The sequence below is a fragment of the Phyllobates terribilis genome, unplaced genomic scaffold (genome assembly GCF_046119375.1).
Source record: "Phyllobates terribilis strain yellow unplaced genomic scaffold, ASM4611937v1 Scaffold_12__6_contigs__length_324123572, whole genome shotgun sequence".
Lineage (NCBI taxonomy): Eukaryota > Metazoa > Chordata > Amphibia > Anura > Dendrobatidae > Phyllobates > Phyllobates terribilis.
The window spans coordinates 295,543,694-295,559,924 of record NW_027362772.1 but is presented as its reverse complement, the minus strand read 5'-3'; the positions used below and the strand labels follow the sequence as shown (position 1 = coordinate 295,559,924).

Below are 16,231 nucleotides of genomic sequence, written 5' to 3'. Positions count from 1 at the left end.
AAACTGTTTGATTTCAGTTTCTAACAACCTGCTAATGCTTATAATTTCAAAAATGACCATTTTTTTGGTCTTTATTAAAATGAAAAGGTTGATCGAAAAGTTTGGGGGATCTAAGAGTGTGGCAACCCAGTAGTCATGATTACTTCGAATTCTGACAATATGAGGGTCATGCTGCAGGTAGTGCAGCAAGAAGGCACTTATGTGTCTTGCGCATCTCGGAGCCCCAAAATTATTTTCCGGGCTAGATGCAGCTAAAAATTATTTTTAATTTTAAATCTGGTGGAGCTTATTATAGATGGCCTAATAGGATCAGTGCTGCACACTGCTACAAAGCCCAAATTATTTTCCAGTCAAGATACAGATAAACATGATTAGTAATTTGAAAGCTTAAAACGGTTGGTAGGGTGATTTTAAACAATCATCAAGCTTTTACTCTCCCCAGGATGACACAGGGGTAGAAAAGTCATTTCGGATCCATGATTTGTTCATCTTTATGAACGTGAGTCTGTCTACATTATCAGTGGAGAGCCGCGTGCGCTTATCTGTCAGCACACCACCAGCAGCGCTGAACACACGTTCAGACAGAACGCTGGCTGCGGGGCATGACAAGATCTCCAAGGCGTAAGTGGCTAGCTCCGGCCATTTATCCAGATTGGAAGCCCAAAAAGAGCAAGGGTCCAGTGACACAGTCGCGGCTTCAATGTTTACTTGGAGATACTCCTGTACCATCGTCTCTAGGCGTTGACTATGTGTCAGACTTCTTGTCTCCTGTGGCCTTGCAAAGGATGGGCTAAAAAAGTGGTGAAATGATTCCGCAAAATTGATGTTACCACCAGATACTGTGGTTCTGTTACGGTTTGAGTGCTGAACACTTGACGGTCCCACGGTTGGCAAGTTGGAACTGTGAGATTCACTACGTGCACCACTGGTGTTTTGTGGAAAAGCACATGTAAGATTCTGCAACAGTCTCTGCTGATACTCCTGCATGCGTGCATCCCTTTCTATGGCAGGAATAATTTCTGCAAATTTACTTTTGTACCGGGGATCTAACAGTGTGGCAACCCAGTAGTCAGGATTATTTCTAATTCTCACAATTCGAGGGTCATGTTGCAGGTAGTGCAGCAAGAAGGCACTCATGTGTGTTGCGCATCCAGGAGCACCAAGTCCCTGTTGTGTTGGTGGCGAGGTAACAATCATGCTTCCTTCCTCTGTCCTCTCCCCCCAACCTCGCACAACAGAAATGTGATCAAGGTCTCCCTCATCTGATGAGTCTTCCATCAGTTCGTCCTCCACTTCTTCCTGGGCTCCTGCACCTTCCTCACTAGTTTGGCTGCTACCATGCGCCCTGGTAAAATCATCTCCCCCACCCTCACATGCCTGCCGCATTTTTATTCAATTTGCAACCTGATGGAGGTCAGTATAGATGGACTAATAGACCAAGTCCCACACACTGCTAGAAGCCCAAATATTTTTTCAGAGCTAGATGCAGAAAAAAATTATTTTTAATTTGCAACCTGATGGAGGTCAGTATAGATGGACTAATAGACCAAGTCCCACACACCGCTAGAAGCCCAAATATTTTTTCAGGACTAGATGCAGAAAAAAATTATATTCAATTTGCAACCTGCTGGAGGTCAGTATAGAAGGACTAATAGAACAAGTCCCACACACTGCTAGAAGCCCAAATATTTTTTCAGAGCTAAATGAAGAAAAAAATTATTTTTAATTTGCAACCTGATGGAGGTCAGTATAGATGGACTAATAGACCAAGTCCCACACACTGCTAGAAGCCCAAATATTTTTTCAGAGCTAGATGCAGAAAAAAATTATATTCAGTTTGCAACCTGATGGAGGTCAGTATAGATGGACTAATAGAATGATGCTATGCCCAAAAGATTTTACTTCACTAGGTGCAGTAAAAAAATTGGTATTCTATACACAGGTGGTATATCTTGCAACACAGATAGGCTACTCCACTGACTAACACACTCTGCAATAGGCCAAAAAGGATTAGCTTTGCTAGATTCAGCCAAATGCTGTGAAAAAAACTTGCACAGCACTGGCACAGACCTGCCTGGCAAAAACTGATAGGAACTGATGTAACCTAGTCCTGAAAAGGACTCCAATTACAATTAGTCTTTACTCCCACAATCTATCTATTTAAGAGCACAGACCTGCCTGATAAAAGTGGTAGGAAATGCTGTAACCTAGTCCTTAAAAGGACTGCAATCACAACTATTCCCTACTCCCAAGCTATCTGTATATTTGTGCGAAAATTGGCTTGAAATTAACAAGGTATAGCGCACACAGCAACAGCGGTGCCGTCTAACACGCAGCTGCAGCAGTGAGAAAATGGTGGCGACGGGGAAAATGGCTTGGTCTTATAGGGCAAGGACATGTGACATACACTGCCAATCACACATGCCCTTGCTTGTGTGAAAAAAAGCACTTCGCTCCGTGTGTGCGCTGCTGATAGGCTGACAGATTGCACCTCCCCACTGCAAATGCGGGAAAGAGAAAAAAAAATGGAGATCTTCATTGTTCCTGCAGAGATCCATCCCCTGCCCCTCCCCCCGCCCCGCTGTACACTCAAACTGCGTATTAACATTAATTTTCATCATTACTGAGAAAAAATCCAGTTATGATTTTGGTGCACGAACAGTTATCGAACATAACCTCGAACAGCCGAATTTTTCTCAAATTGTTCGTGTTCGCCGACCGGCTCGAACACCGCCCAAAACAGCTCGAATTTGAGATTGGCGAACAGTTCGAGTAGAACAACGCTCATCTCTAGTCTGGACCTTGCAGATGTTAGCCCTTCCGCATACAACTCCTCCTCCTCTACTTCCTCCACCTCCTCTTGTGCCACCACCTGACTCCGAATTCTGTTTAACATGTGCTCCAGCATGTAAATCACCGGAATAGTCATGCTGATAATGGCATCGTCAGCACTAAACATCTTCGTCGCCATTTCAAAACTGTGCAGAAGGGTGCATAGGTCCCTGATCTGAGACCACTCCTCCAGCGTGATTTGCCCCACCTCTGAATCTCGTTGGCCCAGGCTATACGTCAGAGCGTATTGCACCAGGGCTTGTCGGTGCTGCCACAGTCGCTGCAACATGTGCAGAGTTGAATTCCACCGGGTAGGCACATCGCATTTTAGCCGGTGAAGTGGCAGGCCCAACAACTTCTGTAGAGATGTAAGTCGCTGAGCTGCGGGATGCGAACGGCAGAAGTGAGCACACAGCGACCGTGCCCTCTGCAGAAGGCCATCTAGTCTGGGATAGTGGGCTAAAAATTGCTGGACAACCAGGTTCAACACGTGAGCCATACAAGGCACGTGTGTGACATTGCCCCGGCGAAGGGCCGCACCCAGGTTTGCAGCATTGTCGCACATGGCCTTCCCTGGTTTCAGGTCCAGTGGAGACAACCATTCATGAAATTGGTTCTCCAGAGCTGACCACAACTCCTCAGCTGTGTGACTCACATTTCCCAGACATTTCAATGTAAAAACCGCCTGATGACGTTGAGCCCTACTGCCAGCATAGTAAGGAGGTGTGCAGGATCCCTTCTGCGCAGTTAGAAAGCTTGTGGCATGACCAGACAGGCTTTGGGTGCAGGTGGAAGACCGAGAGGAGGTTGAGGAGGCAGAAGCAGTGGAGGAACTTTGACATAAAGAGGATTGACGCACAACTCGTGGGGACGGCAAGACTTGGACAGCAGCCCCTTGTCCTGCTGTCACCATAGTTACCCAGTGCCCAGTCAGCGACATGTAACGCCCCTGTCCATGCCTACTCGTCCAAGTGTCTGTGGTGAAATGCACCCTGTCACACACAGAGTTTCTCAAAGAAGCGGTGATGTTGTGTGCGACATGCTGGTGGAGCGCAGGCACACCTTTCTTTGAGAAGTAGTGCCGACTGGGCATCTGGTACTGGGGCACTGCGACGGACATAAGGTCTCGAAAATCCTCTGTGTCCACCAGGCGGAAAGGCAGCATTTCTGTAGCCAAGAGCTTGCAGATGGTGAAATTCAACCTCTTAGCTTTCTCATGGCTAGGAGGAAATGGTCTTTTACTTGTCCACATCTGAGGGACCGAGGGCTGGCTATTGTGCTTAGACGGGGTTGATAAGGGTGTCCCCGGCAAACTGCCGGTCTGTGAGGAAGATGCAGGCGGACATGTTAGGTTGCCTTGATCCAAAGGTGGTGCTATCGATGTCGGACAGCGCTCAACACCAGCTGCTGTTACCACCTCCAAAGAAAATGATGACCTGCCAATCACGCTGGCTGTTGCGGGTAAAGAGGTGGCAGGTCTGCGGCCCAAAACTGGTGTGACTGCTGTCCCCCCAGTCACAGAGGATGAAGAGGCCGCGGATGCACAAGATATGGCAGACGGTGGTTGGCCCGGCCGGCTAGGCCGCATTGTAGCACACTGAGCTTCCCACTGCAACTTATGCTTCATGTCCATGTGCCGGTTCATGCATGAAGTACTCAAACTATGTATTTTTTGGCCTCTACTTAGCTTTTGCTGACAAATGTTACAGATAACACGAGTTGGGTCATCTTTATCGATCTGAAAAAATGCCCAGGCTATGCAAGGCTTAGCACCCATGCGACCTGAAGAGCCACCACGACTTGTGGTGAGAGGCAGAGTTGTGTTTGAGGATGCAGTTGTTGACATGCTTCCAGTACTACGTCTCTGTCCAGGAAGGCGCAACCTGACCTCGTCGTCACTAGCATCTTCCTCCACCTCCTCTGCTGACCTCATCTCTTGGCTGACTGTGGGTTGACAGTAAGTGGGATCTCCAACCTCATCATCATCACCCTGTGTGTTATCACACCCGTCGTCCTCAGAGCCAACCTGTTCCTGCCCTGACAAAAAACTAAAGTCGTCGCTCCAATCAGGTATTTGAGTCTTATCATCGTCTTCCTCATTGTCTCCACCAACAGGAGTTACAGTTTGGGAATGAGGGTCTACATTATGGTCAGAACCTTCTGCGTCTGGTCCTGGATCCGACTCATAAAGATTCTGGGCATCAGTGCAGATCATTTCCTCGTCTGGATTCACAGAAGCGCTGGAGTCGACCTCTGATTCCCAGGCTATAGTATGAGTAAACAGCTCTGCAGACTCAACCATCTGTTCTACCTCATACTCAGACGGGCAGCTGGAGATTTGGGAGCTGTGAGGAAGCAAGTGCGATTTGGGTGACACCTTTGAGGACTGGAGTATTTGTGATGTTGAAGTTGATGTGGAGGAGAGCCCACTTAAAGGAGCACTTGATATCCGTTGAAGCACCTGCTGTTTTTGTGCCTCATCTGGAATTTGTAGCGATTGGCGTGGCCGTAAGAAAGGGATCTTATCACATTGTCCGCTAAAAGAAGTAGACATTTTAGTTTGGCTGGAAGATGGTCTTTCTTCTGCAGATGTTACTGTTGCTTTAACACCTACCCCACGGACACAACCTTTTTTCCCCTTCCCAACACGCCTATTCCCCTTTCCACCAGCAGCAGGCCTTTTTCCACTCATTTTGGTGGTTAACTAATTCACAACTCTGGAGTTGTTTGCACAAAAAAACAATGGATGGTAACCGAGCAGAGCTGAGTGGCCAAACTGTGGTATTAGGCCAAAACTATTGGCTGGGTTAGATGCAGAAAAAAATATATTCAGTTTGCAACCTGATGGAGGTCAGTATAGATGGACTAATAGAGAAAGTCCGACACACTGCTACAAGGCCAAATATTTTTTCAGAGGTAGATGCAGAAAAAAATAATATTCAGTTTGCAACCTGATGGAGGTCTGTATAGATGGATTAATAGAACAAGACCCACACACAGCTAGAAGCCCAATATTTTTTCAGAGGTAGATGCAGAAAAAAATATATTCAGTTTGCAACCTGATGGAGGTCAGTATAGATGGACTAATACAACAAGTCCCACACACAGCTAGAAGCCCAATATTTTTTCAGAGGTAGATGCAGAAAAAAATATATTCAGTTTGCAACCTGATGGAGGTCAGTATAGATGGACTAATACAACAAGTCCCACACACAGCTAGAAGCCCAAATATTTTTTCAGAGGTACTGTAGATGCAGATAAAAATTATTTTTAATTTGCAACCTGATGGAGGTCAGTATAGATGGACTAATAGAGAAAGTCCGACACACTGCTACAAGGCCAAATATTTTTTCAGAGGTAGATGCAGAAAAAAATTATATTCAGTTTGCAACCTGATGAAGGTCAGTATAGATGGATTAATAGAACAAGACCCACACACAGCTAGAAGCCCAATATTTTTTCAGAGGTAGATGCAGAAAAAAATATATTCAGTTTGCAACCTGATGGAGGTCAGTATAGATGGACTAATACAACAAGTCCCACACACAGCTAGAAGCCCAAATATTTTTTCAGAGGTACTGTAGATGCAGATAAAAATTAGTTTTAATTTGCAACCTGATGGAGGTCAGTATAGATGGACTAATACAACAAGTCCCACACACAGCTAGAAGCCCAAATATTTTTTCAGAGGTACTGTAGATGCAGATACAAATTATTTTTAATTTGCAACCTGATGGAGGTCAGTATAGATGGACTAATACAACAAGTCCCACACACAGCTAGTAGCCCAAATATTTTTTCAGAGGTACTGTAGATGCAGATAAAAATTATTTTTAATTTGCAACCTGATGGAGGTCAGTATAGATGGACTAATAGAGAAAGTCCGACACACTGCTAGAAGGCCAAATATTTTTTCAGAGCTAGATGCAGAAAAAAATTATATTCAGTTTGCAACCTGATGGAGGTCAGTATAGATGGATTAATAGAACAAGACCCACACACAGCTAGAAGCCCAATATTTTTTCAGAGGTAGATGCAGAAAAAAATATATTCAGTTTGCAACCTGATGGAGGTCAGTATAGATGGACTAATACAACAAGTCCCACACACAGCTAGAAGCCCAAATATTTTTTCAGAGGTACTGTAGATGCAGATACAAATTATATTTAATTTGCAACCTGATGGAGGTCAGTATAGATGGACTAATACAACAAGTCCCACACACAGCTAGAAGCCCAACTATTTTTTCAGAGGTACTGTAGATGCAGATAAAAATTATTTTTAATTTGCAACCTGATGGAGGTCAGTATAGATGGACTAATACAACAAGTCCCACACACAGCTAGAAGCCCAAATATTTTTTCAGAGGTACTGTAGATGCAGATACAAATTATTTTTAATTTGCAACCTGATGGAGGTCAGTATAGATGGACTAATAGACCAAGTCCCACACACTGCTAGAAGGCCAAATATTTTTTCAGAGCTAGATGCAGAAAAAAATTATATTCAGTTTGCAACCTGATGGAGGTCAGTATAGATGGATTAATAGAACAAGACCCACACACAGCTAGAAGCCCAAATATTTTTTCAGAGGTAGATGCAGAAAAAAATATATTCAGTTTGCAACCTGATAGAGGTCAGTATAGATGGACTAATACAACAAGTCCCACACACAGCTAGAAGCCCAAATATTTTTTCAGAGGTACTGTAGATGCAGATAAAAATTAGTTTTAATTTGCAACCTGATGGATGTCAGTATAGATGGACTAATAGAATGATGCTATGCCCAAAAGATTTTACTTCACTAGCTGCAGTAAAAAAATTGGTATTCTATACACAGGTGGTATACCTTGCAACACAGATAGGCTACTCCACTGACTAACACACTCTGCAATAGGCCAAAAAGGATTAGCTTTGCTAGATTCAGCCAAATGCTGTGAAAAAAACTTGCACAGCACTGGCACAGACCTGCCTGGCAAAAACTGATAGGAACTGATGTAACCTAGTCCTGAAAAGGACTCCAATTACAATTAGTCTTTACTCCCACAACCTATCTATTTAAGAGCACAGACCTCCCTGATAAAAGTCGTAGGAAATGCTGTAACCTAGTCCTTAAAAGGACTGCAATCACAACTATTCCCTACTCCCAAGCTATCTGTATATTTGTGCGAAAATTGGCTTGAAATTAACAAGGTATAGCGCACACAGCAACAGCGGTGCCGTCTAACACGCAGCTGCAGCAGTGAGAAAATGGTGGCGACGGGGAAAATGGCTTGGTCTTATAGGGCAAGGACATGTGACATACACTGCCAATGACACATGCCCTTGCTTGTGTGAAAAAAAGCACTTCGCTCCGTGTGTGCGCTGCTGAAAGGCTGACAGATTGCACCTCCCCACTGCAAATGCGGGAAAGAGAAAAAAAAATGGAGATCTTCATTGTTCCTGCAGAGATCCATCCCCTGCCCCTCCCCCCACCCCGCTGTACACTCAAACTGCGTATTAACATTAATTTCCATCATTACTGAGAAAAAATCCAGTTATGATTTTGGTGCACGAACAGTTATCGAACATAACCTCGAACAGCCGAATTTTTATCAAATTGTTCGTGTTCGCCGAACGGCTCGAACACCGCCCAAAACAGCTCGAATTTGAGATTGGCGAACAGTTCGAGTAGAACAACGCTCATCTCTAGTCCTAAGGCCATCCACACTGAACAGACGGTATGACAGTTGTGCAGGTATTACCGTCTATAGCACATTAAACTAGCTCCTCCTCCTCCTCTTCTTCCTCATTGTCACCCAATCAATGTTGGGTTGAGATGAGGCTGGGCTGTGTGTAATCACCCTGTATGGTTCCTTGCTCCATCTCATCATGCTCTGCCTGCAATGCATCCTCTTTGATTGTGAGCAGAGAGCATTTCAGAAGAAAGAGAAGCGGGATGGTGGCGCTAATTATGGCATCATCGCGCTCACCATCTTGGTGGAGTCCTCAAAGATTTGGAGGATAGTACATATGTTTGACATCCCTGTCCACTCCTGAGGTCTTATGTGTGGAGTCTGAACTGAATACCGACGGCCTTGCTGATGCTGGTAGTCAACAACTGCCATCTTCTGTTCACGAATCCTTCCCAACATCTGCAATGTAGAGTTCCAATGGGTGGGGACATCACACACCAGTCGGTGAGCTGGAAGCTGCAAATGCTTCTGAAACATGGCAAGGCCGGTGGAAGCTGTAGTTGACTTTCTAAAATGGGCACACAGGCGGCGCACTTTGAAAAGCAGATCCAGCAGCTCAGGGTAGGTTTTGAGAAACTGCTGAAGCACGATGTTAAGCATATGGGCTAGGCATGGTACGTGTGTGAGCTTGCGTAACCTCAGAGCCGCCACCAGGTTCTGGCCATTGTCACAGACAACTATGCCTGGCTGTAGGTTCAGCAGTGTCAGCCACAGAACTGCCTGCTCTTTCAGAACTGTCCACATCTCTTCAGCATTGTGGAATTTGTCATCTATGCATATTAGCTTCTGCACATTCTGTTGCTGCTTGGCCGAGGAAGTGCTGCAGTGCTTCCAGCTTGCGACTGATGTGGTCATTTCGGAGATGTAGGCTGAAGGGGAGGTAGAGGAGGAGGTGCAGGAGCTGTAGAATGTGGAAGCAACCCTGATTGACGCAGGGCCTGCGTCGGGAGGATGTGTTCCGTCCAAAGGTCCGACTGGGTCTCGCCTTCCACTATGTTGACCCAGTGTTCCATCACCAAGATGTACTGTCCCTGCCCACAAGCACTTGTCCACGTGTCCGTGGTTAGGTGGACTTTCCCATTAACTGCATTGTTGAGGGCACGGCTAATGTTGTGGGACACGTGCTTGTGTAATGCGGGGACGGCACAGCGGGAGAAATAGTTGAGGCTGGGGACCGAGTACCGAGTGACGGCCGCCTCCATCAGGTTGCGGAAAGCTTCCTTATCCACGAGCCTAAAAGGCAACATTTCGAGAGCACGTAGTAGCGAAATGTGTGAATGTAGTAGTGTGGCCTGTGGGGCAGACACGTGGTCCTTCCCTGACGACAATCATGTTGCCTTTCTTTCCCTCACATGAGGGGGCTCCATAATAGTTGGTTCTTATTTCCTTTCTTCTCTCATTAATTAACTGTTTGGTCTGTGTGCCCATTGGTATAACTCTACCAGTAATATATTATTATTATACAATACTATATCAGGTACTTTCGTGTGACCAGTGGGCTTAACACACCATCCAGTGTGCATCTATCATTTGTGCTTTGTTTTCCTATTTATACATGTATCTTACATCGGGTTTTTCTTTTTTTGCTGTGGCAACATAGGTTACAACGCTCTGTATGTGTCGGCGGTCACTGTCTTTTATATATATTGTTTTGATGCACAATCTTGCAATTGATGCACTAATTTTGACTGATATCTTTGATTTATCTGACTATGGGCGCTCTTGTGCTTGGTGTGTCTCTGTAACCAATACTTCAATAAAGGTTTTTTATATATCAATATATATCATGTTGATAATTGGACCCCACGTTTGGTGATTCTCTTTGTTGCTGTGTATTCTGCAGTGCCAACAAGCAAATGGAGCAGAAAAACGGTGTTCTCTGGATTGCTTTTTAAGCAAATAATCAAGATTAAGATCCCCAAAAAATTATTCCTGGCCTCGGATACCTTGGGCTAGTTCTAAAAATATCTGTAAATGCACGAGCAGCAGACAGAACTGGAATGAACCTATATGCCTATATCTTGCTATATGCACTGCAGTCTGCCACATACACTGCCTGCCTAGCACTGATATCTATGCAGCTTGATTAGTCCTCAGAAGAACTGTTAGCTGAGATGGATATGTGAATAATATATGGTGGTATACCTAGACTAACTAAGAAACTAGCAAATCTCTCCCTAGCTCATCAGCACCTCTCCCTACACTGCCTGATTCCGGAGTAGACTGTAGCGCAGCATGGCGGTGCCAGGTCTGATATAGACTTGATGTAATACCACAACCAACATGGCTGCGGCATTAAAGTGTGTGGCAGACAATTCCTGCATGTTCATTGGCTCTCTAAAGAGCTCCTAACATAAAGGGAGGGGACCTGAGCTCCTGCCGAGCAACATCGAAATACTCGGCGAACGCCAAGCATCTCGAGCAGTGAGATGTTCAGGCGAGCACCGAGCTGTAGCGAGCATGCTCGCTCATCACTAATGGCACCCTTATCTCTGTCATGGTATATATAGCACCCTCATCCCCATCCTGATATATATGACTTCCTCATCCCCATCCTGATATATATGACTTCCTCATCCCCATCCTGGTACATATGGCCTACTCATCCCCATCCTGTTACATATGGCCCCCTCATCTACATCCTGGTATATAGGGCCCCTTCATCACCATCCTGGTACAAATGGCCCCCTCTTCTCCATCCTGATATATATGGCCCCGTCATCCCCATTCTGGTATATATGGCCTCCTTATCCTGATCCAAGTATATATGGCCCCCTCATCTCCATCTCGGTATATATGGACCACTCATCCCTATCCTGGTATACATGGCCCCCTCTTCCCCATCCTGGTACATATGGACACCTCATCCTCATTGTCGTATATATGGCCCCCTCATCCTCATCCTCATATATATGGCCCCCTCATCCCGATCCTGGTATATCCCAAAACACACTGCATACATAAAAAAATAAACAATTCTACTCACCTTCAATCCACTCCCTCACAGCCCTGACTCCTGTTTTAATGCCAGTAGCTGATCTCAATATATGAGCAGCGCATGGCGTCACTGCCATGCGTCCTCACACGCTGAGGTCTGCTGCTGGAATATTCACTCTTCCCCGCGCCGGGACTATGGGCATATGGAGCAGTGAATATTCATTTTGTTTAATAGCAGGCACCCTGTTAGCCTCCTGCAGCTGCTCGGTGATCACGTGCGTCCACTGTTAAAGAGAATGAATATTCACTGCTCTCCAATCGGCTTGTAGAACAGTGAATATTCATTTTCATTAACAGCAGGCACATGTGTTAACTGCAGCAGGCGGCTACTGTCTCTATGACCCGCTCCGCTGCCACCCCCCACCCCACAATCCACAGCCACAGCAGGTACATCCGGACTATAAGATGCACCCCTCACTTTCCTCCAAAATTTTGGAGGAAAAAGGTTCGTCTTAAAGTCCAAAAAATACGGTATATTCAAACAATATATAATAGTCTTGGAGGTTTCAAGTATTTCCCCAACTGGAAGTCATTGACTCAGCGCTAACCACTGAGCTCTAGTGCCGTCCTGTTCAATATTGACTGTGGAACAATCATTTTCATCATTTTTTCCATTTCTTTCAGGGATCAGTTACAGGACAAAGAAGGAAAAGTGCGATTAGCCCTTCAACATGTTGTGAAATGTAACCTCGAGAAAGAAGACATGATGGATCCGATTGTGTTACCACCAGCAGATTGTATCATCAGTGGTTGGCTTCTGGATAGTATTAGTAAAGATCAAGATGATTACATCAGATATCTCAGGAAGTTCTTAAAGTTGCTGAAACCTGGAGGACACATTATATTAATGGGAGTTTTAGAACTAACATTTTACACAGTAGGGAAACACAAGTACCATGCTCTCAATTATGACGAGGATTTTGCCAGGAAAGCTCTGGCTGGAGAAGGTTTTATCATTGACCGCTGTGAGGTTAAAAAGAGATCGGGTATGAATGACCACTCTGATTATAAGAACCTGATATTCATTGTGGCTCACAAAGAGTCGTAGGTCTATGACACAAGATGAATCTCCATGGCAAGTGTTATATGTAAAGCTTAAATGTTATAAAAATCCTTAATCTGTGTCTGGTGCATGATACAAGTGTATAAAAATATAATTGTCTTTTCTTTATTATAAAAAGTGTTGTGCACAATGTATCCCAGGGAAAATATCATTTATAGCATGCAAAATACTGATGAACACCCATTCACACTCGTGTCTTTCACAATGGAGTTGGATCTTTAATATTCTAAGTGCTCACAATGAGGCCATTCTAAGGCGACAGATGTCCCGTTTACCTATTTCTGATAATAATTAATTATTGGTAACAAATAAAGATGGAGAAATTTATTCGAGTGTAAATTAATTCTTCTCAAGTTCGACAAAAAGACACCACTCTGACGATTATGCCGATTTTTTCTAATCTTCTCCATACGAATTCAGCAAAATGGTGGCCAGCTGCGCCCAATATCCTGCTGAAAAGTAGAGGGCTGGAAAAGTTTAAAAAGGAAAAAAAACATACCTTACGATTTACTTTTCTAGCTATTACTTCTGCTCATTGCTCGCTGTCTCGACCACCGCTTCTGTTCATTCTATGCTGTAGTTTCTGGCCACAAGTAGGCTTGGTGTGCAAGACAAAGTTAGAGAGGACTGCTCACCTCTTCGGATGCCACCACTGCTTCCTGACTGCTGTCTCGTCCTCCGATGCACCACATCTCCGGCCCGATGTTCACTCTAAGTTGGGGCTTCCGGCTTTCGATCTGGCTTTGGAGATCACTGTGCATACTCACTCACCTCCGGGGCCTACGACTGGATAGCCTTGGCCACTGATAGTCTTCAGTGGTGACCTGCTCAGGTCTTTTGTTTTTATAACTTTGGAAGCGTATTCTCGGAATCAGATGAGCAAAAGCATTAGGAAGTTCTATAAAGCATTTATGGTAAAACTCAGGATTTAGTACTACCCATTAACAAACCCAATCTTATATTTTGGGACAGTATATTTATGAGAAAAAACTTTAATCATTCCTATAACTCTCATTGCTTGTAACAGGTTTTCCACCCAATTTACATTCAAGGCATGGTATGAATGAACTATTGTTGTATGTACAATGAGACATGAGGAGGTTGATGTTATTGCACTGTATACAAATGCACATTGCTTTCCTGGTGTATATTATATTAATCACTGATTATGTGGTGTAACCTATATATCCCTAGTTTATGCACTTTAAATGTTAATGGCTTAAGAATGGCTAAAAGTTTGAAGAGCTGAAACGGTGCAAATACATGGGTGAATAAAGACCACGGTTTATTCACTATCTCATTTCTGGAGTGCTGAGATTTTTTACCGTATGTAGGTGGAGGATTGTGTCGGTACCCTGAGGCTTACACCCATATGCCATATCAGTTTTATAGTGCTGCTTTCTTTTGAGGATATATATATATATATATCTATATATATAGATATAGATATATATATGTGTACAGTATATATATACAGTGGGGAAAATAAGTATTTGATACACTGTCGATTTTGCAAGTTTTCCCACCTGCAAAGAATGGAGAGGTCTGTAATTTTTATCGTAGATCACTTCATTTGTGAGAGAAAGAAACTAAAAATAAAAACCATAAAATCACATTGTATGATTTTTAAATAATTACATTCCATTTTATTGCATGAGATAAGTATTTCATCACCTACCAACCAGCAAGAATTCTGGCTCTCACAGACCTGTTAGTTTTTCTTTAGAAGCCCTCCTACTCTGCACTCTTTACTTATACTATTTACACCTCTTTGAACTCGTTACCTGTATAAAAGACACCTGTCCACAAAATCAATCACACTCCAACCTCTCCACCATGGCCAAGACCAAAGAGCTGTCTAAGGACATCAGGGACGAAATTGTAGACCTGCACAAGCTGGGATGGGCTACAGGACAATAGGCAGCAGCTTGGTGAGAAGGCAAAAACTGTTGGCACAATTATTAGAAAATGGAAAAAAAACAGAAGATGACTGTCAATATTCCTCAGTCTGGGGTTCCATGCAAGATCTCGGCTCGTGGTGTAAGGATGATTCTGATAAGGGTCAGGAATCAGCCCAGAACTACATGGGAGGACCTGTTCAATGACCAGAAGAGAGCTGAGACCACAGTCTCAAACATTACCATTAGTAACACTTTATGCCGTCATGGATTAAAATCCTGCAGGGCATGCAAGGTCCCCCTGCTCACACCAGCCCATGTCCAGGCCCATTTGAAGTTCACCAATGACAATCTGGATAATCCAGAGGAGGCATGAGAGAAGTTAATTTGATCAAATGAGACCAAAATAAAACATTTTGGGATCAATATTGAAGGGAGGATGCATGGGTGTAACATACCTGGTGGTGTCCTTGCATAGTGGTCCATCTCCCACTGTGCAAGAGCGCGCACTTGATCTCCAGTCCAGTCTGCTAGCCTGGCTTCCCTCCATGCTGTCTGTTTGCCTCTGTGTCTGTGCTTAAGGGCGGCGCCCGATCACTTCCTGTTTCTTGTACCTGCTGCGGGCACACCCCTTGTGCGTCCTCAGCCTATTGCTGTCTGTCACCTGGTATTTAGCCCAGCTCCTCCCAAGAAATCCTGCCTGAGCATTGTGTTTCATTCAGTGTGCTCTTTCACTCTGAATGTGCCAGGTCCCTTTCTGTGTTTGCTTGCTTGCCTTTCTTGTAGACTGTATTTCCAGTCCTGTCTGAACACGCTCCTTGCCTGTTCGTTCCGCCTTCTAGGGGCCGCATACCGAGACCCGCTCCCGTATCTTGTCTGTCCTGTCTGAACACGCTCCTAGCCTGTTCCTCCCGCCTTCTAGGGGCTGCATACCTAGACCCGCTCCTGTATCTTGCTACTGTGTCTGTTCTTGTCTGTATACTCTTCTAGCCTGTTTCCTGAGTTTCTCTATGTCCGTCCCTTTCCTTTTTCTGCAGAGTCTGAACTCGTACCTAACTCCTGCTCGTTGTCTCTGTACTCCCGTTTGTGAGTTTGTGGTCCACTCGCTACTTCACTGCAAGAACTCTGTGGGTATCTGGTTCTGCCTTTACCTTCCTGTCTGTTCCGTGTGAACAGAGCCCTGTCCCTCCTGCTCTGCCTTGCTCACCACTCCGGCAGGTCTAGCCTGCTCTGCCTTGCTCACCGCTCCGGCGGTTCTAGCCTGCTCTGCCTTGCTCACCGCTCCGGCGGTTCTAGCCTGCTCTGCCTTGCTCACTGCTCCGGCGGTTCTAGCCTGCTATGCCTTGCTCACTGCTCTGGCAGTCTTGCTCCGCTCTGACCCTTTGCTCACTGCTCCGGCAGTCTTGCTCCGCTCTGACCCTTTTGCTCACTGCTCCGGCAGTCTCGCTCCGCTCTGACCCTTTTGCTCACTGCTCCGGCAGTCTCGCTCTGCTCTGACCCTATTGCTCACTGCTCCGGCAGTCTCGCTCCGCTCTGACCCTTTTGCTCACTGCTCCGGCAGTCTCGCTCCGCTCTGACCCTTTGCTCACTGCTCCGGCAGTCTTGCTCCGCTCTGACCCTTTGCTCACTGCTCCGGCAGTCTAGCTCCACTCTTACCCTTTGCTCACTGCTCTGGCAGTCTCGCTCATCTCTTACCCTTTGCTCAC

General features: G+C 45.1%; 1 protein-coding gene across 1 annotated transcript in view; it reads left to right on the top strand.

Annotated features, from left to right (window-relative positions):
• Window positions 1–12,954, top strand: part of LOC141172732 (nicotinamide N-methyltransferase-like) — a 110,973-nt gene extending 98,019 nt beyond the window's left edge. The window contains exon 3 of the mRNA XM_073657203.1: window positions 12,189–12,954. Within this exon, the coding sequence (XP_073513304.1) occupies window positions 12,189–12,612 (424 nt within the window). The 3' untranslated portion in view covers window positions 12,613–12,954. The remainder of the gene's footprint in view (window positions 1–12,188) is intronic.
• The last annotated feature ends 3,277 nt before the right edge of the window (window positions 12,955–16,231 follow it).